Source organism: Protomyces lactucae-debilis (genome assembly GCF_002105105.1).
Source record: "Protomyces lactucae-debilis strain 12-1054 chromosome Unknown BCR37scaffold_5, whole genome shotgun sequence".
In the NCBI taxonomy this organism is placed as follows: Eukaryota; Fungi; Ascomycota; class Taphrinomycetes; order Taphrinales; family Protomycetaceae; genus Protomyces; species Protomyces lactucae-debilis.
This window is the reverse complement of record NW_024467997.1, coordinates 18264-42079: the sequence shown is the minus strand read 5'-3', so window position 1 is coordinate 42079 and position 23816 is coordinate 18264. Positions and strand designations below refer to the sequence as shown.

Here is a 23816-nt window from a genome sequence, read left to right as displayed (position 1 = left end):
TTGACTCCATTCTCATTGTTGTCAATCGGCTCCCCAAATGGCACGCTTTTCACCTTATCATGAGGCAATCGACGCAGCAGGCTTCGCAGCGGTGTTCAAAAAATGCAACTTCATTCATCAGGGCATGCTACTCGAAATCGATCCTGACCGCCGCTCAGTCTTTGTCTCCTTGTTCTGTAAAGTATTCCTTGGTCATTTCGACCCTGTTGTCAAAGCACATCTGTCCGACGCCTATTTCAAACGTATGCAGAGCGAGAAAATACCACTCTAGCACAACACCTTCAGAGCTTCCTCATGTCGACCAAGACAACTGGGTCAAGCTCTTGCCAAGAGCCGGATTTGCCTACAACTCGGCTCATGCGCCCATCAAGACAACACCTTTCTTCGCCGACTTCACTTCGCCACTACCGATATTCGCAGTGCTTCTAGCTATGACATGGCTCATCGTCCCGAGTTTGTTTGAGAAGGATTCAAGGCCCATCTCAAGGATGCTCGAGTCTGTCAAAAGACCTTCGCTGATGCTTATCGTCTTGAAGCTCCACCTTCGCCACCCCGATGCTCCTGGTCCTTTCAACGTCCAATTATCTACTCCGAGAGTTGCGCTTCGAGACGCAGCGCCTTGATAGGAAGGGTCTAAAATAAACACGCAGTCTTCAACCTGGCAAATGGCAAGTCCTCTTCAATTGCTCTGGCAGCTCACAACACTGACTCTTGTTCTTCCACCTTCCGCCCCTCATCAATCTTTGTCACGCTGTGTTTACTCGTGCCCTTGACCATCTCGCTTCCGACAACACTTATCACGTTGTCTTTTCTTGCGTAGCCTTCGACGACATTCATCACGCTGTCTCCTACTCCGTCTCTTTCCTAATCGCAGGCCTGAAATCTTTGCATTGATCTTTGTTTTCTTATTTCTTCTTTCCTGTCATTCTTCCGCTCATGTTCGATGGAAATAAAAGACGGAGTTCTGCAGCTGTCTTGTTCCTGAGGCAACAATCTCATCCTCTACACCTAGTTCTGTCCAAGTCCCCTCTTCATCACAAGCGCCTTCTTTCTCTGGCTCGTCTCCTCTGTACAATCATTATGCTCGAGCTAATGGTGGATTGAATCTTGTTGCTGAAAGAAGCTTGGAATAAATTGGAGTATGGAATGCGTATGAATGGACTAGAGACTTATGCAGCTAGTCAGTATCTAGTCAAAGGGCTTGTAACTAGGCGACAAAGTCTAAGCTACTCGAAAGCACAGTTCACTCCGCCATCGGGCCCTCGGTAGCAATCAGGACTTTGCCGATGATCGGAATTGAATGCTGCATCAAGGTCCGGCAGAACATCCTGATTAGGGTTGTCATCGCGACCTGAGTTCTGGCCCTGATAGGAGTACTCCTGGTAACTGGTCTGAGGGTCATCTCCGTAGCCACTTGAGTGTTGTCCTGGTGCAGAATTGTAACCCACATGCGAATTGAAATGGGCTGCTGGTCCATAGGGAGAGTCAGAGCCAGTTTGAGGCGCATACTGCTGCATCGACTGGAGACTACCACGGTTATACGGGTAATCCTGCTGGCCGTTTGGGTCATTTCCAGGATGAAGAGCGGTACGGAATTGCGTTTCCAATTGCTGGGTAGTTGCTGTAGACTCCCGGACTCTATCGAAGTGGGCCGCAAAATCTAAATCGCTTTGATTAGATCCAGGTGCCGGCTGATTCAGATCAAACGGGTGAGGTAAGGCTGTGCTGGCTTCACCTTCTCTGTCATCGCGTCCTAGGGCCTTTTGGCACCCACAATTTCTCTCATCGGTCGTTAGTTCGTCGCAAGAGAGGTCCGTCTTTGTCGTAAATATTGCATTTGGCCGTCGAAGCCATGTTGCAGAAGGGGAATATTCGAGCATGACTGGAATCAAGAACTTTGGCATACAGGTGAGTAGTCCTCTTCCGTCGTTGATAACATTCTTAAAGTTCCTCAGAAAATTTATCGGGGTCACCGAAAGCGGCCTCCATACTGAGTTCCCATGGCGCTAGCGAGAATGATAGTGGCTGCTTAATTCGCCAAAACGTCGCTTGTGTAAAGCAAGAGCAAATCAGCGAAGGACAGCTTGACGATTGGCAGGCGCCGGATGATGTGCCCGTGTTGAGTCCGAAGTCGAACAAAAAGGCCCTGCCATCAAGACATGGGCGCGCTTTCAAGCACCTACTATTCCCCTTCAGATGGTGGCCAAGATGATTTCGCCAGTGGTTGTAGCGATTTAGACATTGATTTTTGCATGATTGCGAGTCAGTTACTCCCTCCTTGATAGTCTGCGTGACCGACATCTTCATGCTATAGCATTTCTTGGGCGCATTATTGGTAACATGCTCCTTCGGTTTATTTTTACTGCCCTTTGGCCTTCCTGCAGCGACCAAACCAGAGTTGGGCGTGAACGATGAGAATAATGGAAAGAGCAACACAAAGACCAACAACAGGCCTGGTCTGAAGCGGCCGCCCAAGTTGACGCGCAACATGATGTATCGCGAATGGCTGTCTTGGCGCAGATGTTGTCAAGTGAAGAGCAAAAACTCGCAAGATGTCTTCTTCAGGAGGGGGTAGCAAGATCAACAGAACAGCTCTTAGCTTGCAATCGTTATGTATGATGGGCGCATGCATGCATGTGATGCAATGTTACCTCATTTGATCCGTTCTGAGAGTCATCGTCATGTGTCAATTGCTCAGCTGCAGACAGCGGTAGTAGCAGCAAATGTACGTATATGCTGCTGCGTGGAACGGGGCACATTGTTCATGCTCCTTGAGAAGTGAAGGCCCTTCAGAAAGCCTGCGTCGATTGAAGCCTTCCTTTGCTGTTCATTGAGCGCACTAGGATATGATGAAAGTACTGACGATGATTGCCAATATTTATGTATCAGTGAAGACGCTTGCCGTAGACTGATCGTTGACTCATCTTTTTGGTCTTTCTGACTTCTTTCAACCTTACGCTCGTGATCTATTCTTCGCCGATCAGATTGCTCCTTCTCTCTTATCTCTGACGAAGTTCTGCCCGACGGCGAGTCAGTACGAGCAAAGAATCACTCAGAGGCCTCTGTCAACGCATACACGACCAAGTTTCACGCATCCAGCAATCACAGCACTTTGCTTGGAATCGAATCCATCTCGCCTACAATAGCAGCGTCTATGGTTTTGACGCCGATTTCGAGGTCTGCGAAGGGGAGATGCTCGCTTATGATGAATCGCAAGATTTCGATCCTGTAGCCATCGATTTTGGCAATTCAAATACCTGTACGAGTCCATGGAAGACGCTCGTTAGCGCGCAGTGTACAGGCGGGTCCGCTTGCCGTACACGGTGCCTTTAATATTCCGTGTGACCGTCTTGCCTTGCGCATCGACCACAATCTACTGAGTGTCCATCACGTATCGTGCATGTGCAGTGATGGATTTGACGTGGCGTCGCGCAATGGCGTTCGTGGTTGGAGGCCCATTGCGAGTCGTAGAGTCTTTGTAAAAGGGTTATCGGCTCTAGAGACGTCAATCGCCGTGTGCTTGAATCTCAGTGGTGTAATAATACGCTCAATAGATTCTGCGCGCCTGTTGTAGCTGTTCAGGCTGTCTCTGGGAGACTCCTCTTCCTGTCTTGGTCCATGAAAGGCATCGAGCTCGCAGCATGCACTGCCTACGCGAGTGCAGGGCGACATGTCTTGAAAAGAGTGACCGAGCAGCGTGACATGCCACAAGCTCGCACATGTAAGCTCAAGGGCAGTGAGGTGTTGTGTACAAGCAGCAAGACGATGTGAAGCAAATACAGGTGCTGGTCATCCTATCTCGTCCTGAAGCGACAAGGCTTGCAGGAAGGGAGAAATGCGCCAAAGTCAATGAAGCTCAAGATCCGCTAGAGCCTAGCGCTAGACTCTTTCAGTTTTGTGTCTACAAACGCTGACTGATCATGGCAAAGATACGAATTGGCTAGTCGTCAGGGCACTACAAGGACCTTCATTGTCAAGTGTGCTGCGACAAGCAGTTCGGACGACCTCCGTTCACGAAGCAAGGTCGCGTTCAGTGAGCACTCGCGTGAAGCGCCTCAGGTTGACGACAATCTGATATTGAGCTATGAGGAAGCTCTCTGTCTGTTTGAACACGACGGCAGGCATTTTGCGATATCAGGGTCTTGAAGACCAAGTTGTCGTGCGGCGCAATGTCTCTCAGCGAGCAAGGACATATATTGCAGGTCATTGTGCCAGTTTGCCGTCTGCTTGGACCTATCGGCCTAATAGAGAGAACAGAGCTCGACAAGAAAAGAGCAGGCAAGCTGCATAAGCGAAAACAGCGCCGATGAAAGCAGAAGCACTCTTCGGGGCAGCTGAGGGCTATCGAACCCAGTATAAATAGCCTCTAAACTTGATCATCAGCGAGTGTTGGCCCTTGCTCACTTGATAATAGAGTTTGACTGTGTATTGTCTGCCTTTCAGCGTGGCTCAGTGATCCGCTTCTTCATAACCGCTGGTAGTCCTGCGGTATGCAAGTTTGGAAGTCGGTTGGCTCCGGTAATCCGCTGTGCTTGGAAAATTTCTCACGGTGATGCCCTGTTTGGCTCAGGACCTCAGGTAAACTCCGGAAAACTTTCCGTCGGATACCTACTCCCCGAGTACTGCTACTGCTACTGCTATTGCTATTGCTGTGATATGTACTCTATCATCAGTCGATGAATGTACCAGCCAACGCTTGTCTGCGAGCGCGGCACGTCCTAATAGGCCCGCACGAAACGGCACTCTACTGCCTACAATGCGATGCTGAACTTTGCACTCTCTGCGCATCGCTTGATCATCGCTCGTCAGAGACGCGCTTACATTCCTTTATGCGTATTGAGCAATGGGTAGCTTATCTTCTTTTGTACACGCGCTAATTTGGTAGCACGCCACGCGACAGCGTGCACGCGAGAGAAGAGCCTCGGACCTTGAGTCGGAAGCCATCTCCGTCAGTCAAGCAGTAGCGGCACCTGAGAGCAGCCAAAGCATCAAGTTGACTCCTCTGAAGCGCCTCCTGCGTCGCTTTACATGGCACTCGAAAGAGTCTGAGCCTGCGTTGCTTGCTGATGTCAAAAATTGTCTAACTGACTGCGTGCCCGAGGATTCTCTCTCCTAGCTGCAGCAGGCGTGTATTTACGCCCTCAAGAGACCAAGCTACGTCCTTGTCGGAGCTCATTGTTTTAAGATGTGTTTGCAAAGCTGATTATTGCAACTTCACATTGAGCACATCACACTGACGGCTCGACTTCCTTGCTTTCTGAAGCCTTAGAGACAAGGCCGCTCTCGCTATATAGCAGAGGGCTACCGTATTCAGAACGATGGACCCATTTGCAGGTAGTCAGACCATGCAGATCGACGCGGTTTGGTACATGTCATGGATTGGATTGCTTCCATCTCTATCGTTGTGCATAGACTGGGCAAATGCCAGTGTATGTGTCTACATGGACGTGCTATTTATATGCATAGCTATAGTGCAGGCAACAGTAATCACTAGCGTCCGCTATTTGTCTTCCGTAGATCCCCGGTTCCCCACCAGCATCTGGAAGTGGTGTTCCGGCTTGCTCCAGGGTTTCACCAGCGTCATCGGTCCATCACCTGCGAGTCATCCGCGAGTCACTTGTGTGCACCGCTCCTCACCAGCGATATTCCCGTAGAGACGCAGCACTGACGCCTGATCTTGAGTACGGACCCTCCACAGCGAAGCAATAATTCCGGAATGGCATACTGCATATCATTACGACGGCAAGGTCAAGCGTCTGGAAGAGCGTTGTGCGGTGGGTGACCAGTTCATCTCTCATATGGTTGGTTGCCCCTGATTTCTCACATCGTAAATATGGACTTTGCTGTTGAGAAGCCTGTAATCTGCAGCAGGGCTCAACAACACACTTTTCTCCTATGATTGTGAGCACCTAAGGCTATTGATTCTCGTCTCTCAATAAGGAAGCAAGGCTAACAGTGAGATTGGGAGAACCAGAGGGCGACGATGATGACTACGCTCCTTTCTCTGAGCGGAGGACTAAGAGTGTTGAGACAAGTGAATGCGTCAATGTGCATAAAATTGATTGATGATGATTCATCCAGCATGAACATATCTCGTGATCACCTCGAGACTTATCTGCAACCAATTGAAGTATATGTCAGCTGTGGTGTAGCATCGTCTTGATGTAGCATGTGATCTTCGCAATTTTACAGTTGCGACCATTTAGAAGTCATCTTATGCATTGACCCTGAATTTTGCTGCCATCTTATGCATTAACCCTGAATGTTGCTGCCACTAGAGAACCACATGTACCCGGAAACCATGGCTCACGTCCCTTCGCCTTCTGAAGCAATGGATACAACATTTTTGTCATCTTCAGCAACATAGCGTATTCTCCAGCAATGGCTCCAACGCGCTGTATCTCCACCAACGTTATGCCAGCTACATGCGATCAATTCTCTCTCCTAAGCTGCCGCTGAACGATTATTTCTTGATGTCTTCGCGCTGCCAGACCAGCATCCACTATACACGGTACGTTACGCGCTTGCACGCAGGCTCATCAATCGGCCGGGACGACGACGTCGTCATACCCCTGCTCTGTAGCTTTACACAATAAGTATTCAGTTCTGAGATGGCTCTTCTCTCGCGTGCATGCTAGTCGCATGGCCTGGCACCAGTCTAGACACCATATAAATGTATTCCATCTGAAAGTCGAAATGCTCAAAAGATCATTCAGGAAAAAGATTGCCCGCTCACGCCTGGGTTTGAACCAGGGACCTCGAGATTAACAGTCCCGCGCTCTAACCAACTGAGCTACACGAGCTGGATGACTTTTGCATACCTTGACTCTATATATCCGCAATTTGTCTTTGGAAAATTTTCTTTGATATTCGCAAGTTCCAAAGGCTGGTTCATCCTTTACCTGGTCGCAAACCTCAAAACTTGCCACTATCAAAGGATCGAGATGCGGGAGTCACGGTGTAACGACTGGGCTGAGAAGTGGCTAGGCAGGGCAGAGCGAGTCGACCTCGCAGACACTAGACAACAGAAGAGGTAGAAGTAGATGATCCTACCAAAGCACACATTTGGTAAGTAAAAATGAAGCAGCACAAGGCTATCATTTTATCTTGGTCGACTAGGGATAGAACCCATAAAACAGTAAGACAAGAAATTGGGCCAAAGTCGGACTGGCAGTCAACGGGAACCAAGCTACATGGAAGTTACAAGCCGGCAGTCCCAATGCGTAATCCTTTTTACTAGATAGTACAATCATAGCAATCTCAATACCTCATTATAGCGTCAAGCTGAAACCCTTCTCTTTCAAGATTGCTTCACTCGTCTTCCACAATTTGGCAGCCTGCTCCGCATTGGCCGATGCTTCTGGCTTCTTCTCCACTGCAATAGGCTGATAGTATTTGCCAGAGATGGATTGGCTCTTGACTTCCAATGCAGTACCCAGGAAGAGCTGTGTGAGGGCTCCCTGAGGTGGCGACAGAACTGCACCTAGAGCCGATGAGCCGAACCACATGGTGCCCTCCATGACTTTCTGCACGACTTTGCCATACGAAGCGCCTGGACCACGACTCAGCTCGGTATTGATGACACCTGGATGGCAGGCGTTCGTCTTGATGTCTGGAAACTTGTTGGCCAGCTCCATGGCAAACAAGACATTGGCGAGCTTGCTTTGACCGTAGCGTGTCCAGGTAGAGCCGTGCTGGCTGTTGACTTCCTCGAGACTTGTGTAGGAATCTTCATTGGCAGTATACATACTGTGTGCTGATGAAGAGGTGACGACAATACGGGCGTCAGTTGATTGCTTGAGCTTGGGCAGTAGGAGATTGGTGAACAGGAACGGACCAATATGGTTGGTTTGGAATTGGCTCTCAATACCGTCCTTGGTCAGTTGATAAGGTGATGCCATGATGCCTGCATTGTTGTACAGCACATCCAGCTTGCTCTCCTTGCTGCTAAATGCCTTGGCAGCTGCTTGAACACTCGCCAAATCTTGCAGATCCAGCTTGAGCCATTCGACCGAGCCACTTGGTTTCTGTGCACGAATCTTCTCGATGGCTCCTTGAGCACGAGACTCTGAACGTGCAGCAATGTACACTTTGGCACCGTGGAGAGCCTGGTATCAGCTTATCTGTCAAATGAGTGTCTGCATACAATCTGAAGCGCCGTCTCGTAGCCAATGCCCGTATTGCCACCTGTTACGATGACTGTCTTGCCTGTTTGGTCAGGAATCTTGTCGGCCGTGTACTTGTTGCCATAGATGAGGCCATAGAGGAGTCCTGGCATGTTGGGTGGTTGGTTGCTGTCATCGAGCTGTCATCTGCTAAGCGACATTTTACCCGACATCGTGACGTGCTGCGTCTGCTACCACAAAAGATGTCCTATTAGAATGCTTCAGTATTCGATGTCTGCCTCATAGCCAGTTGAGCTCACACGGAGGACCCTTTCAACAGCGTCGAGGAAGAACCACGTCAATCGAAACAATTCACCTCGAGCTATAAGCCGCTCTGGCTTACGAGTAAGGCGCGACACCCAGACGCCCAGTGTGGATCCATGTTTTTCTTCACTCATGACAAAGCTGAGATGACCCGAGCAGTCAATAAAGGGCTGCTCCTGATGGGCAAAAGAGTCCATACGAGCAAGTATCATACCTTTCGACGCTACGACCCACTGCGACAACTGCCACTTGCAAGGGGTCGAAATGCATCAGCAAGAAGTCAATTCGCCATTCGCACCTGACATTACGAACAAGATGAATGCTCAAGCTAGTAGGACCACCCGATGCGCACTAGGCAAAGCTAAATCCATGGCTGAGCAAAGCGGCCTGCCATCTGATGCCTGCGTCGCATTTGGTCGTCGGGGGCTGGGCGTGTCTCAGTTGAGCCGACCACCACCAGGATGCCTTCATCTCATGGCAGCTGCAGACAGAAAGATGCCTGCAGACTACACCTTGGTCAATGCGCATCCTCTCTAGCTTCGTGCTCCTTGCGAGTGTCCACGCAGCGGCAAATCCATTCTGGCAGACGTTCAAAGCGCGCGGCGTCAATCTCGGCAACTGGCTCATTCTAGAAGAATGGATGGACTCAGGCTACTATCAACAAGCGGCGCCCGGTGCACAGGCAGATGAATGGTCATTCTGTGCAACCTTGGGAAAAGAAGCTTGTGAATTGCAGCTGCAGGCGCATTGGACAACCTATGTCACAGCGAGTGATATCCAAGCGTTGCAGCAGGCGGGCATCAATTTGCTGCGGATACCTATCGGACACTGGGCTCTTGTTGCACCTGCGGCCGATGAGCCCTATGTCATGAGCAACCAGATGGACCACGTCACGCGCATTATGGAGCAGGCGTCGTTGCATGGGTTGTATGTGGTGCTGGATTTGCATGGCCTCCCTGGCTCTCAAAATGCAAAGGACCATTCAGGTCATCAAGGCGAGATTGGATGGTTTAGCAAAGCAAATCAGCAGAAAAGTCTCGATGTGGTGCAGGCGGCCATGCGCTACATTCAAGCATCCCCATATCGAGGCTCGGTTGCTGCGCTTGAGCTGTGCAATGAGCCCAACATCACAACCAAAGACCGCCGCAAAACGTATGAAGCCTACCTCAAGTCCGCCAAGCAAATTGTGCAAAAAACAAACGCAAGCATGCCCATCATGTTTCACGATGGCTTCCAGGGCATCAAGTCTTGGTCAGATTACGGCAAAAACAATAAAGACAACTGGGTCTTGGATGTGCACGAGTACTACACGGGCGCCTTGTCCAACTCTGAGCGGGCCGTGCAACAAGCATGTGCTGTAGCAAAGACGAAATCAAAACTGCCAGTATTTATTGGCGAATATAGCTTGTCTGTGGGAGGCGCCTACCAAAATACAGACGCTTGGCGGTCTTCCATTTGGCAAACTCAGCAACGTTTATGGGAACAGCAGGCAGGTGGTGCATTTTGGAGTTTAAAGGTGAATGACAAAGGAGGCAGTCCCAACAATGGTTGGAGTGCCGAGTCCCTGTTGTCGCAGAATCTCATGGATTGGTCGTTTCCGCAGGCGCAAGTTTGTCAAAAAACTTGACGAATGTTGACATTGATACGCGTTGTACTCAGGTACGTTGTATAGTGACCCCAATTTTGAAAATGCGCAGGCAGTGAACCTTCAATGATGCGTGGGATGCCATGAAAGGCGCGGCGAGCTGGGCCACTCATGACGAGGACATCGCCAGAGTGCAGGTAGAGGGCGGTGGGCGGCACATCACGCGATTCGCCACCCAGCAAGAAGACTGCAGAATGACCAAGCGATACAGAAACGAGAGGCTGTTGAGCGACTTCCGACTGATCCACGTGAGCCATGAGTGTTGACTTGAGCTGGTAGTAGTTGACAATGCCGGATTCCGGTTGAAAGTCGAGGCCTAAAGCAGAGACGACTGCGCGAGAGAGGTCTGTCCATTCTTGTGGCACAGGTATTGGATCAGTAAGTTGATAACTCTTGCTGGTCCAGTGGTACTCGAGACCAAGATTTGTCCAACGTAGCTTGGCCATGAGTGTGGAAGCAAGTTCGCTTTGCACAGTTTGCGATGGAGGAGCAGGCTTTTTCGCCGACATGGACAAGTCTGGCGTCCCGTCGATCAAGCGACGACCGTCTGGCAGCTTTTCGGTGGTGGGCTCCAGCTCATGTTTGGCTTGGATCAGGATGTCGTGACCGTCCAAAGCATCTTGATAGCAAGCCCATAGCCCGCGTTTAGGCATGACATAATGTGTGTCTAGATTGCAAGCATTCGGCGCCTTGGCAGTGTTGGTGAGGAGCTTTTCGACAAGCAAACGCTGTGCTTCTGGTTTTAAAGCGCCTGGCAAAATGACAATGCCGGGATGCCCTGATAGCAGGCATATTTTGAGGTCTTGCCCAAAGAGCTCTTGTCCATCAATCACGCAGCTTACTTGGATTGCTTCTCCAGGCAACGTAGCTACTTCGATGATCTGGCTATAGTCGGGTGGTGGGACCCTTGATTTATACTTTTTCTCAGCAGCTCGAAAGGCAGTGACATGCTCTGGTTGAGCAGCTTGTTTATGCGCTGCGAGTAGCTGAGCCCGTCTCATGCAGTGGTGGTCTCTGCTGTACTTGCTTGTCGTTTTGCTCGTAGACGCTGTGGAGCCGGCGCCTGTATCCCGCGTTCTTCCGCCAAACACCGACTCGGACTCGTATATTGACTGCAGTCTTCTCCCAGCACCGTCAACGCGCTGGAACATGGCACGCCTTGCTCTTGCAACAGTCCGGAAAGCAGGCCTTCAAGTGACAGCGCTTGGAGCGTCATCGTTGGCGGGGGGTTTATTGGCGGCGAGTATGGCACAGCGAGGGACACAGGCAGAAATTCAAGCGCTCAAGTATGAGTGTTCGCGTCTGAGGGAGGAGCAGCGTGATCTCTTTCATGATCTCAGGGCGATAGAGGATCGTGCGGCAGGTATGTGGATGAATCATTGGAGGTTATTGACAATAGGCACCCGCGACCGGTGATGTGGTTGGACATACAGTCATATGGCATACAGCAGACAAGAGGAGAGCAGATCAGCTCATTGTTCCAACACCCAAGCACGTACATAATGCTACACATGTATAACTAGAGGATCTAAGTCATTCAGGGGTGCACGTGCGGACGCGAATTTCTTCAACTCAAAACTTGAGCAAGCAGTAGACCATAGAGCATCATGTCCCTCAAAGTACCGCGGCCTCCTGGCCAGCAGCTATTCAAAGACGGCTATCGCTCCTCGCAGGGCGTCGAGGATGCCGTGCAGAGAAACATTGCCGCCGTACACGAACTGACTGAAATCTTGCGTACATCCTTTGGCCCGAATGGACGCAATAAAATCATCATCAACCACCTCTCCAAGGTCATCCTGACGGCCGATGCAGCGACCATTATGCGTGAACTCGAAGTCATTCACCCAGCAGCAAAACTCCTGGTGATGGCGAGCCAGCAGCAAGAGGCGGAAATGGGCGACGCGACCAACCTCGTCATCATTCTTGCCGGAGAATTGCTTGCCCAGGCTGGTCAGCTGCTGACAATTGGCCTGCATCCCTCAGAAGTCATTCAAGGCTTTGAAGTGGCCGGCAAATTTTGTCAAGAGACGATTGAGCAGCTGGCAGTGGACGATATTGGTGATTTGCGCGATGAAAAGCAACTCGCCAAAGCCGTCAGAACTGCTATCGGTGCAAAGCAATATGGAAACGAAGAGCTACTCGGTGAGCTTGTGAGTGAAGCAATCCTCGCTATCCTCCCCAAAAACCCGGCCAACTTTAATGTCGACTCGATTCGTGTCGTCAAAGTGCTCGGTTCCAGTCTGCAGCAATCTCGCGTCATCAAAGGTATGGTCTTTCCACGAGAAGCAGAAGGTGTCGTCAAAAAGGCATCCAAGGCCAAGGTTGCCGTTTTTACATGCCCACTCGACATTTCACAAACAGAGACGAAAGGCACAGTCTTGCTTCACAACGCAAAGGAGATGCTGGATTTTACAAAAGGAGAAGAGAATCAGCTCGAGGCGATTGTCAAGGAATTGTACGATGCTGGTATTCGCGTTGTGGTGACGGGATCTGCCCTGGGTGACCTCATGCTGCACTACCTCAACCGATACGGCATCTTCGTGATCAAGGTGCTCTCAAAGTTCGACTTGCGACGTCTGTGTCGCGTGATTGGCGCTACACCCCTCGCACGCGTCGGCGCGCCCATGCCAGAAGAGACGGGCACGGTAGATGTGGTTGAAACGATTGAGATTGGCGGCGACCGCGTCACTGTGTTCAGGCAGGAAAATGAACAAACCAAGACGGCAACGATTGTGATTCGAGGTGCGACCCAAAATCACCTGGATGATATCGAGCGTGCTATTGACGATGGCGTCAATGTAGTCAAGGCACTTGTCAAAGATTCACGGCTTGTGCCTGGCGCTGGTGCGACAGAAATGGAACTCCTCAAGCGGATCGAAGCACTGGGCGACCGAACACCTGGCCTGCTGCAGCATGGCATCAAAAAGTATGCACAAGCTTTTGAGATCATCCCCAGGACATTGGCAGAAAACGCCGGCTTGGATGTTTCTGAAGTGCTTGCAAGGCTGCATGCAGCGCATTACAAGCACGAGCATGGTCTGATTGGGCTTGATGTAGAAGAGAGCGAGACGGGCATGGTGGATGCGAAAAAGGCCGGTGTGCTGGATGTGTTGGCAGCCAAGGCATGGGCCATCAAACTGGCGACCGAGGCTGCGTTGACGGTGCTGAGCGTAGACCAGATCATCATGAGCAAAGTGGCAGGCGGGCCCAAGGTGCCACAGCAGTCTGCGGGCTGGGACAACGACGAGTAGGCGATGTAGCATGCTGTAGCTGGTTAAGTTGCCCTGAACAGGTCGCCAACAACACGAAACCCCGAAAGCACCGCAGCAACCAGCATCATCGTCATGAACACCGCATAATACCCCTGCCGTCACTACATAGGGTCCACCGCAGGCCTCATGCCATCCTCAAAGAGCAGGAAGGACCTCACATCCAGCTCGCTCGATGAGAAAGCCGCGTCTGGCAGCGGTGGCTTCACCTCCTTCTTTGGTCGCAAACGGCGCGTCGCAACCGGCTCGCCTGAGCCCTCTTCATCGTCTGGCTCTGTGCGCGACTCGCTTGCAGTCCCTGGAGCCTCGCTCTCTATATCCAGTAGCCCGCTGCGCACCTCGCTTGCCAGTCGACAATACAAAGCCTTGTCACGGAGTATGAATGACCTCACGCAGCTCGTCAGTCGCGACGACGTGCTAGAAGACAAGACTCTGCGGCCTGTAGAGGAAACGCCCTTTGCAGGCCATACAATCACCAAATCCGGCTGGGTCAATCGCAAGTCGAGCAAGAAGGAAGCGCAGTGGAAACTGTCGCGCATCTATGTATGGCCCCTTATTGGCAACACGACTAACAATAGCTGAGAGAGAGCAAGCTCTACTTCTTCAAGCCGCCGTCTGATGTACCGTTTCGCGCCTTTGATGTACACATGTCCCAACGCTCAGGTCTATCAGCCGCCCTCATGGGCACGCAGGAGGAGCAACTCCATCCAGCAGACTTTGACGAATCCGTTCGAAACATCCTCTTTGATCTCAAGTCTACAACACCACAGCGCTTCTCGTCGAGCCATCGACTGCAGGAAGAGGGCAGTCCACGCATAGCGTTTATTGTTGACGGCGAACTACTCCTCTGCCACAAGGCAGTGCACAAACGCCTCGAGGGCTGGACCCTAGAGACGAGGATGAGTGTTTTGCACTGTGAAGCAAGCATATACAGTACCGGCTTTGACGAACTTCTTCAGCTGCGTTATGCAGACTTGACGCGACGCTTCAAATATCTCAACCCAACACAATTCATCAATGAATTTGAGCAAGCCATTAGACAAAGCTCCCGACCTGCAACAGCACCAATGCTCCTTTCGCCAAAAGAAGGCTTGTTTTTTGAGGATGGCACCCTTGTCTCTGGCACCCCCACTGCTTTGTGCAAGCATATACTAGAGCATCCAGACAACCCGCAGTCCACACTCCTCTTGCAAACCATGGGATTCTGGCATCCTGTACAAGATATTTTGGCTGAGTTTCGAAAGCACATGACGAGCAGTCCTGCCGCTCTTGTCCAGGGCATCCTCAAATTTGCATCCTCTGTTTTGCTCGACGCGCCTTGCGTTGAAGGCATCCTAAAGCTCATTGAACGCTGCGAGCCGTCGCAAAAAACAGCCCTCGTTGACGATCTATGGAAGAGACGCGCCAACCTCTTGAGTGTCATTAGTATGGAGTCGGCAGAGTGTCAAGCGGACGCCGCTGATCTGCAGGAAGGTTTGACAATCAGTGTGGTTCTCTCACTTAACCCCTCTATCTTTGCCACGCAACTGCACCTCTTTCATCGCTTCTTCTTTGAAGCCTGGAACCCCTCGAGCGATGAGTCTCTCTTTTTCGCACAGCTGACACGCAATCCACTCTTGTTTAGTGCACGGCAAATGCATTTCATTACGTTTATTGTACTTCAACAACTATTGGACCCATTAATTGATACAGAGCAGCGGGCTGCTCTTTGTATGCAATGGATCAAAATCGCTCTTGCCTCAAAGAAAGCCGGCGACATGACGGGCTGGCTTGCGGTTGTCATGGCCATATGTGCGCCTTCTGTGGCGCGTCTCACGCAGATGTGGACACAGATGGATGCGCGTGTGCGCATGACGGTCGAAAGGGAGTGGGGCTCTGTCGTGCGCGATCTCTTCAGGCGTACACTGGGCGGAACGCTTGCAGACATGGCCAGTGCGCATGTCTTGGCGCCGAGTGCTGCCAATACAACTGCTGCTGCACATGAGATTGTCCCATTCTATGGCGACCTCTGCGATGCAGTAGACAAAATTCGCGACGAGGCAAAGGGTGAGCATGTTCAGCTCGATCAAGTGGCCGCGGCGTACGAAGCAGTGACGGATGCGCTCGACAATTGGCAAGTCTTTCAAGATGAGGTTGCCCTGAAAGCGTCAACGCCAAGACTAGCAAGCTTCCAGGAGTGTTTTAAGCGGCTCAATACGCTACCCATGGAGACCCGAGACCTCTGCAGTCCGGCACTGCTTGACACATCCTTCCTATGCGAGCCTAATCTTGCAATTGACGACTTGCACGAGAGAAAGACTTTGTGTGAGCTCCGACCTGGCACGGCAGCCTTTCTTCCTCTGCTCTTTACAGATCTGCTTCCGACCTACCGCCTGTTTGATCCGAGCGACTTGCTCCAATTCAGCGATCCGACGCGTAAGCTTCCCAGCAAAGCGACCGGTCTTCGCCGTCTCAACTCTTTTCCACCCACTCAGCGTGCAGGTCACTACACGACAGGTCTTGATGCATTGGACGAAACGACGCGTGCGCGCCATGCTGCCTCCAACAGCGACTGGAAAATGCTACGGCACCTGAAGGATTTGACGGGCGTGCAAGACAATCAGCTAACAGCCTCTGATGATTCATTCATCTTGCGCAATGCTGCACAAGGCAAGCGTGCAGCAAAAGTCAGGCCTCAAAGCATCATTATGGAGACTCGCAAACGCGATTCCATCATTTCGCGGCGCAGCTCACTATTGATGGAGGAAGAGCCAGGCAGTCGTCCAGGCAGCAAACGCGGACAACGTGAATGCGTGGTTAAAGCGGCATCCCTTGCAATGCTCGTTGACCTGGCAGTGTCTGACTTGACGAATTTGAAGGACGTCACACTCCTGCCGCTGATTGGCCCTGCCATCAACCTGGATCAAATATATTTGGATCGCGCGGAGTACATCAAGATGCTGCTCGCTTCGATGCGCTCTTATTGTGCACCTCATGAATTTATGCAGCAACTCACTGCACGCGCAAGTCTCCATCCAGTCGGCGTCTTCCAAGTTCTCACGTCTTGGCAAACACACTTTGCAAGCGACTTTTTCAGTACCGCAGTACAGGATGCCTTTGTGCCGCTGCTTGCAGCACTGCCTGCAGACGACGCAAAAGAACTTAGAAGGCAGTTGTTGAAAATACACCACACGCCCAGCGCCTGGCCTTGGCTTGAGCCAGCAGAAGCGCCATTTCACATTACTTTTGAATCTTCATCAGACGACGCTGCCAGAGTACTCACTGCACTTGACTCTCTAATCGAGGCAGTTCTGGAAACGGCCACCTTAGGCGACTGGATGCGCTATTATGAATTGCTTGAATTCGAATCGCTCGACCCCAAAGCCTTCTTTATGCCACTCGACTACACCGGCAGTCACGACTTGCAGATTGCTGATTGCGCATCGTTGCTACAACATCTCAACAAGTCTGGCACAGAAGAGCCTCTTGTGAATTTCTTCCCATCACCAATCCGCGTCCTGTTTGACGTGCACATGCATATGAGAGACTGGGTCGTTGCCCAAGTAACGGACCCGACCATTGAACCTGCTCTACGCAGCAATCGAATAACCTTTTTCTTGCAAATGTTGGCCATTAGTGGCGCTCGCATGCGACCATTTGACATTGTCTCTGGCACAGAAGAACAAAAGATCCAAATTGTTCCCTCCTTTGCAGCTTCTGCTATTGCTGCTGGACTTGTTCATCCCACTAGTCGCGCCTTCTCTCTTGCTTGGTCACAGATCTCAGAGACGCTTGGCAATGGCGACTACTGCGGCAGCATCATGGAACTCGTCTCACGCGTGCAAGTGGAAATAACTGACGGACCGCTCGTGCCTTGTACATGCTGGTTGACCGAGCGCATGCTCGAAATTGCTTGCTGCTTGCCAGATACACTCATCACGAGCCCACATTTGCTCAACTTTGACAAGAGGCAGTACATTTACAATCTGCTCGCCAATCTGGACTTGCTTGGACCCTTCACTTCAAGACCCGACACTGGCAATGACTTCAGGTTTCTGCTTGTACCCGTGGAGAGCCACGAACTACGTGCCGTGCGCGATGCTGCCAATAAGGAGAATCAGCAAAAGCGGCTTCACCGCGTCTTTGGCAATTTGATTGTCTTTGAACAGGAAAAGATTCGTCGAGATCTCAAGCAACGAGAGATCGTGGAGCGGCTGCTCAAAGAGTCTCGCAGAGCGGCGCAGCGCAAGCAAATGGAACTCCAACGCTCGCTCGAAGCATCGCGTCGACCCTCGGCAACACGCTCTCGCTATGGCATGAACAGCCTGCTACGTGCTGTACGGCCATTATCGGTTGCCATTACTGGATCATGGGCGGAAAAGATGCCGATTGTACGCACTGTACCCCCTGCAGAATTGCCAGAGACTTGCAGTATACGCGAGGGGACCAAGCCCGTGCTGACTGCGGATCTCGTCAAGGCGCATATTCGCCTAATCAGCAAGTATGATTTCACCTTTATGATTCGTTCTGAGGACGGCATCGAGACCTACGTTCAAGCACCTACGCTGCATGAAGCAGAAGAATGGGTCAAGAGGCTGACTTGGGCATCCATCGACGGTGCTCGCAAGCGGCAGAGCATGATGCTGGAAGACCGCAAACGGCCATTTGAGGTACCGCAATTCAGTCCACGCAACTCGCAAGTGCTCAATGTATCGACAGCCATGTTTGGCGTCAATTTAGATGTGCTTTGTGCGCGCGAAGACTGTTCCATTCCGCGCATAGCGCTGCAACTCATGGACGCTATTGAGAGAAAAGGCCTTGACGAGGTTGGCATCTATCGCATATCTGGTTCGCTTGCCACAGTCAATAGGCTCAAGCAGTGTTTCGATACAGGTAGGCCGGTCGAACTGGAAAACGAGCAGTGGTCAGACATACACGCCATCGCTGGTGCATTCAAGCTGTGGCTGCGCGAGCTGCCGGAGCCAGTCATGACTTATGACTTGTATGCCGACTTCCTTGCAACAGTGGACATCAAGGATCCAACAGGCAAACACGCAAAACTCAGAGACTTGATTTACAAGTTGCCGGCCCCCAATTTTGCATTGCTGCGACGGCTGCTTGAACACTTGCAGAAAATCACGGACTATGAGTCTACCAACCACATGTATGCTCACAATTTGGCCATTGTCTTTGGGCCGAATGTTTTGCAGCCGGTGCCCTCTGCCATGTCGTTTGCCAATAGCATGAATGACCTTGGCAAAGTGCAGACCGTGATGCGGAACTTGATTTTACAATATCACGATGTGTTTGGGGCTGCGGATGAGGAAATTGAGGACGTGACTGACGAAGAGGCCCGGAGTCTGACTTCGTCGTCCGGGAGCAACTTGCTGCCGGCTATTCTTGAGGGATAGGAAGCGAAGAGCGATTGATTGAAATTGTAGTACTTGAGTTCAGCGCTGCATGCTTTGTAGACATATGTATTGTGTCTCCTTTTGCTGATCAGGAGTGCTGCTGAGATAGTTCACATTTGTGGCCTGATCTCCTGAGTCAGCACCAAAACGCCCAACAGTCCAAAAGTCGCGTCCAGCTTTTGACAACACCACTGGAAGCACTTCTCTGATGGTGGTCAATCGCCGCAGTCAGACATCGCCTGAGAAGGCAAATGTCGAAGTCAGCCCAGCAGAGATTGCCAAAGCCGCAAGCAAGCCCTCATCCCCAACCAGTTCATGGGGACGACAGGGTGCAACGAGCTGGGGCACCACGTTTGGCGCCGTCTTCATGCTCATGCTCTGCCCGCTCATGACGAATTGGTTCTTGGCATCATGCACGCACTACCAGTGCAACATGTTCACCATGCCTCTTGAAGTGGCCAAGGCCGGTTCTTGGCAACACATCAAGCAGCTCTTGTCGACGTGGCTGCCCATGCCAACCTGGAAGGCCGCTCAAATTTACGCTGGATGGCTCGTCTTTCAGGCAGTCTTGTACGTGACGGTGCCTGGCTCCATTGGCTATGGCCAGCGTACGCCCGCCGGTCACTTGCTTCCTTACTATGTCAATGGTCTCTCCTGTTACCTCTTGTCGCACGTGTTGTTTGTGGGTGGTGCCTACCTTGGTTACTGGAAGCTCAGCATTATTGCCGACAACTGGTCTGCTCTGTTTGTGCTCGCTAACTTGGCTGGCTACGGCCTCACTACGTTCTGCTACATCAAGGCCTACGTCGCGCCTTCGCATGCCGAGGACCGCAAATTCACTGGTAGCGCCATCTACGACTACTTTATGGGTATTGAGTTCAACCCTCGCATTGGCGAGATGTTTGACTTCAAGCTCTTCTTCAATGGACGTCCTGGCATCATTGCCTGGACCATGATTGACATTTCCTTTGCCGCTGCTCAGTACCAGTCTATCGGCTATGTGACCAACTCGATGTGGATTGTCATCTTCCTGCACGCGTTGTATGTGATTGACTTCTTCTGGAACGAGGATTGGTATCTGCGAACGATTGACATTGCTCACGACCACATGGGCTTTTACCTTGCTTGGGGAGATCTTGTTTGGCTGCCACTCATGTACACCTTGCAGGCGCAGTACCTCTACTACAACCCTCTCGATCTTGCCAACTGGGCTGTCGTTGCTATTTTGGCTATTGGATTAGTTGGTTACTACATCTTCCGTGCTACAAACCACCAAAAGGACATTGTTCGTTCAAGTGATGGCAAGTGCAACATTTGGGGCAAGCCAGCAGAAGTGATCCGAACTACGTACAAGACATCCGACGGTGTGTCTCACAAGTCGCTCCTTCTCGTGTCTGGCTGGTGGGGGTTGGCGCACCAGATCAACTACTTTGGCGACTTGCTCATCTCCCTTGCCATGTGCTTGTGCTGTGGTACTGGGCACAACGCTCTGCTCGGGTATTTCTATGTGGTTTACATGTTCATCTTGCTCAACCACCGTATCCTGAGGTCGGAGGACAGGTGCAAGGCCAAGTATGGCAAGTACTGGGATGAGTACTGTGCTCGCGTCAAGTACAAGATGATTCCGGGCATCTATTAGGCGGATATCAATAGCCAACGAAAGACCGTAGTATCAATAGCTGGTCTCATAGCAGTCACTTCTCTCAGACATTTATTCCTGCCAGGGAATTCAGGCCGGCGTCAAGCTCAGTCTGACAGTCTGAGTCAGTCAAGTCCAGTTGTAAGTACAGTGTCAATCCGGAAGTGGAAGCATCGGCCCATCCCATCTATGAATGAATCAGAATGATGAGTCCATGAATCTGGCCGAGGAATTTGATCTCTGAAGCGAACTGGCGACGGGCCGACGGCGACTTTGGATTGGCCAGTTGCAGGTTACACAGGAGCGCACAACAAGAAGCGGGAAAGACGCGCCGCAAACGGACCACAAAAGAGACGCGACCGGGCCAAACTTGCGCTACGGTTGACGGGTCTATGCGACATGCTCTGCAGCTCTGCTCATTGTTTATAAGATAGCTTCTGCTCCTTCGGTCTCCTCGACCACCGACGCTCTTTTCTATTTAGCTACTAGCTCGCTACTGTCTACTAGCCATCAGCTACCAGCTACCAGCTGAGCCATGAAGCTCACCACGCTCTTTTCTACCATCCTGCTCGTAGCCACGGCCGATGCAGGCCTGATTGACTATCTTCGCGCCCGAGCTGATGGCAATCATCTCTTCCGGCGTGCACCTCCTGCTCCCATTGTCACAAAGCCTGCCAGTGCTAGGCCACTTCCAGTCACAACAACGCCCGCATCAGCGAGACAACGTCCTGCGACGACTTCGACGACTTCAGCGCGCTCAGCAACAACCACAACAACACGTCCAGCGACAACTACAACAACACGTCCACCCACGACATCCTCAACCATGGCGCAAGCAGCAGCATCCGTTGCCTTTGCAAGCCCTTACACGCCCGTGGTGGCTGCCCGCAACACCCGACAAGTCTTTGCTCATTTCATGATTGGCAACACGTTCGGCCAAGGTTTGAGTTGGTTCCAGCAGGAGATTCAGATTGCCCAAAGCATGGGTATTGACGGTTTCATTCTCAATGTAGGCTTTGAAGACTGGCAGCCAGCTCGAGTGGCCACCATGTACCAAGCAGCGTCAAATCTCGGATTCAAGGTTTTCATCTCGCTCGACATGGCCGTCATCTACTCATTTACGCCCGAGCAACTTGCGAATACATTCATTGTGCCATTTGCCAACTCGCCCGCGCAGTACAAGATGGGTGGCCGCTCCTACCTCACGACCTTCACCGGAGAGAATTACTCAAGTGGCCAACAAACAGAGCCTGCACGCCTCTGGCTGTACTTCAAGAACTACCTGCTGTCCAAAAATATTGGCATTTTCTTTGTTCCTGTATTCACCGGGCGTGGCGCCACTGTTCAAGGTTGGGATGCTCTAGATGGTGCCTCAACCTGGGAGATGTGGACCAAGACAACCGATGCACTCAATTACTACATGTACCTACGAGACAATGCATCCCCTTCCACCAGTGTCAGGTACGGCACGCTTGGCAATGACCCATACTCGTACTACTCTGGCAAAGTGCACATGGCTGGCGTTTCTCCTCTCTTCTTCACACACTACGGCAGCAAAAACTTCATCTACCGAGACGACTTCCTTTATAATGCCAGGTGGCAGAACATCATCACAGCCATGCCCGATATGGTTCAGATTGTCTCTTGGAACGACTATGGCGAGTCACACTACATTGGTTCATTGGATCCAACAGTTGGCGACTACTACCAAGAAGGTTCTTCCTCGGCCAGGGACTGGACCTTGACGCCCAACATGAATCACCAAGCCCTTGGGCCCATCACTCAGTACTTTATTCAGACGTACAAGAACGGATCGCCACCTGCTCAGTTCATCAATCGGATCTTCTTCTCATATAGGCCGCACTCGATGAACGCAGTGGCATCTGGTGACTCACTGCCAAAGCCAGCTTGTGGACAACCGGGTAATACGCCAGCCGAGGGCTGTGCCCTAGCAGACAACATATACATCACCGTACTCGCCACCTCAACCGATGTGCCATTCTCGTTTTCTCTCACCTCCGGCAGCAAGGTGCAGACTTTCACCGTCAACACAGCAGGCCTGTCGCAGTTGGCTTTTACCAACTTCCAGGAAGGAACACCATTCATCACCTTGCCTAATGGACAGATTCTCAATGGACCGGGACCTATTAGCAACACCATCACCAAGTACAACTACAACCATTACATGGCCACGACTGTCTTCAGTCCTTCTTCGCCACCATAGTACAAGATTTGGCAGGTGTCATCTAGGGTATATGCAGTTCTAATGTAAGTTTCTGTAGATAGCCAGTTTCAAACATCTGTCAGCTCTGTCGGAGGCTGTGCCCTTGTTAGTCCTGCAACGAAGGTCGCACACTGCCGTCAATTGACCTTTTGCTTTGACTTGCCAGGCTTACAGCTAGCGGCTATACAGTTTGGCTTCTAGAAGTAGTGAATGTCAAGCGGCAGTAGCGGCCAAGCAGCGCTGCTAGTTGAGGTTGACGAGGCAGCAGGTGGCGCGCTCAACGTCAAAGCGAGCACTACAACAATTGCAAGATTGCAAGAGCGCGCACTAGCCTGACACGATTCCTCAAGCTCACGGATACTAAGACCAAGGCGAAGGCAGACGCTCGGCACGGAATAGAGCAGCAGCCGCAGCAGCTACGCTACACTGAGTTGTGTTGCAATTGAGATTCAGCTGGATGATCTGCAACTGCACTACTGGCTCCACTCATGCTCCGAACTGGTGCACCTCAAGGTGAGTGCTCGAGCTTGCGTCTTCCAACGCTCTCAAGCACTGGCTAGCGTGACTTGGTGAGTTGCCAAATCGACACATGGTCTGTTAAACTTTAGCTGGCACCCACCAATATGGGCCACCATATGCATCAGATTCACCTTCACGAATGCCCCTCTACTCAGGGGTCATGCTTCGGAGGTTCAAGGTAGTATCGTCGGATCACTCATGCTGTCTAGACTCTAGAGTTGAGGCCAGACTAAAGCCTAGACCCGCGCTCACAAACAAAACCACAACTGAGTGATATATTCATGTCTGCCTCATTTCCGAGGCATGCGGCCGCGGGTATGCATCACCCTGCGCTACCACTATCCACGCAGGCTTTTCTTCAGCTAATCGACTCGTCAAGTTTCCTGAAATTGACAAGATCAAGGCTACTTATGTATGTTGCTGATTTCAACTCCATTGCAAGAGCTTTCAGTGCTTTCCAACAGTTGCCCACAGGTGCAACGCGGCAGAGCCGCCGCACACTCATGCACAACTTCTCAACTTATCGTCAGTAAACTGGGGATGATGCCTCTTTCTCAGGCGAACGGGGTGCCTGGACTTCAGACTTCATGGCCACAGCTGGACCGGGCCAATCGGCTACAAGATTATCGCGTGAAGCATGGCCATGGGTGTTCCCTTGCTACGAAACACCATGATCGTGTGCATGTGACCGCACCGCCAAA

The 23816-nt window shown here is 51.4% G+C and overlaps 8 protein-coding genes and 1 non-coding gene across 9 annotated transcripts; 5 read left to right on the top strand and 4 right to left on the bottom strand.

The window, feature by feature from the left end:
- Positions 1 to 924: 924 nt before the first annotated feature.
- On the bottom strand, positions 925 to 2131 carry BCR37DRAFT_251096 (uncharacterized protein). Its single transcript, XM_040866621.1, has one exon. It carries the CDS (start codon positions 1902 to 1904, stop codon positions 1227 to 1229), a length of 678 nt encoding a protein of 225 aa, XP_040726552.1. The 5' UTR covers positions 1905 to 2131; the 3' UTR covers positions 925 to 1226.
- A 4598-nt stretch (positions 2132 to 6729) lies between these two features.
- Positions 6730 to 6803, bottom strand: BCR37DRAFT_t12. The gene has a single exon. It is a non-coding gene; the product is annotated as a tRNA-Asn (tRNA).
- A 573-nt stretch (positions 6804 to 7376) lies between these two features.
- BCR37DRAFT_339613 (uncharacterized protein) lies at positions 7377 to 8239 on the bottom strand (the record flags this gene model as incomplete). The annotated part of the gene is made up of 2 exons (XM_040867336.1): positions 7377 to 8108; positions 8147 to 8239. Coding segments are annotated over 2 exons (825 nt in total), but the record flags the coding sequence as incomplete, so codon positions are not given.
- Positions 8240 to 9006: 767 nt separating this feature from the next.
- Positions 9007 to 10017, top strand: BCR37DRAFT_333590 (glycoside hydrolase superfamily; the record flags this gene model as incomplete). The annotated part of the gene is made up of 1 exon (XM_040867107.1): positions 9007 to 10017. A coding segment is annotated over one exon (1011 nt), but the record flags the coding sequence as incomplete, so codon positions are not given.
- Positions 10018 to 10043: 26 nt separating this feature from the next.
- BCR37DRAFT_345094 (uncharacterized protein) lies at positions 10044 to 11075 on the bottom strand (the record flags this gene model as incomplete). The annotated part of the gene is made up of 1 exon (XM_040867601.1): positions 10044 to 11075. One exon carries the CDS (start codon positions 11073 to 11075, stop codon positions 10044 to 10046), a length of 1032 nt encoding a protein of 343 aa, XP_040726549.1.
- A 378-nt stretch (positions 11076 to 11453) lies between these two features.
- Positions 11454 to 13392, top strand: BCR37DRAFT_250139 (chaperonin Cpn60/TCP-1 family). The gene has a single exon (XM_040866613.1). It carries the CDS (start codon positions 11682 to 11684, stop codon positions 13323 to 13325), a length of 1644 nt encoding a protein of 547 aa, XP_040726548.1. The 5' UTR covers positions 11454 to 11681; the 3' UTR covers positions 13326 to 13392.
- An 8-nt stretch (positions 13393 to 13400) lies between these two features.
- On the top strand, positions 13401 to 18805 carry BCR37DRAFT_412452 (uncharacterized protein). The gene is made up of 2 exons (XM_040872226.1): positions 13401 to 13886; positions 13922 to 18805. Exons 1-2 carry the CDS (start codon positions 13473 to 13475, stop codon positions 18731 to 18733), a joined length of 5226 nt encoding a protein of 1741 aa, XP_040726547.1. The 5' UTR covers positions 13401 to 13472; the 3' UTR covers positions 18734 to 18805.
- A 21-nt stretch (positions 18806 to 18826) lies between these two features.
- BCR37DRAFT_250142 (ergosterol biosynthesis ERG4/ERG24) lies at positions 18827 to 20640 on the top strand. The gene has a single exon (XM_040866614.1). It carries the CDS (start codon positions 18942 to 18944, stop codon positions 20370 to 20372), a length of 1431 nt encoding a protein of 476 aa, XP_040726546.1. The 5' UTR covers positions 18827 to 18941; the 3' UTR covers positions 20373 to 20640.
- A 627-nt stretch (positions 20641 to 21267) lies between these two features.
- BCR37DRAFT_335685 (glycoside hydrolase) lies at positions 21268 to 22557 on the top strand (the record flags this gene model as incomplete). Its single annotated transcript, XM_040867195.1, has 1 exon — positions 21268 to 22557. A coding segment is annotated over one exon (1290 nt), but the record flags the coding sequence as incomplete, so codon positions are not given.
- Positions 22558 to 23816: the final 1259 nt, after the last annotated feature.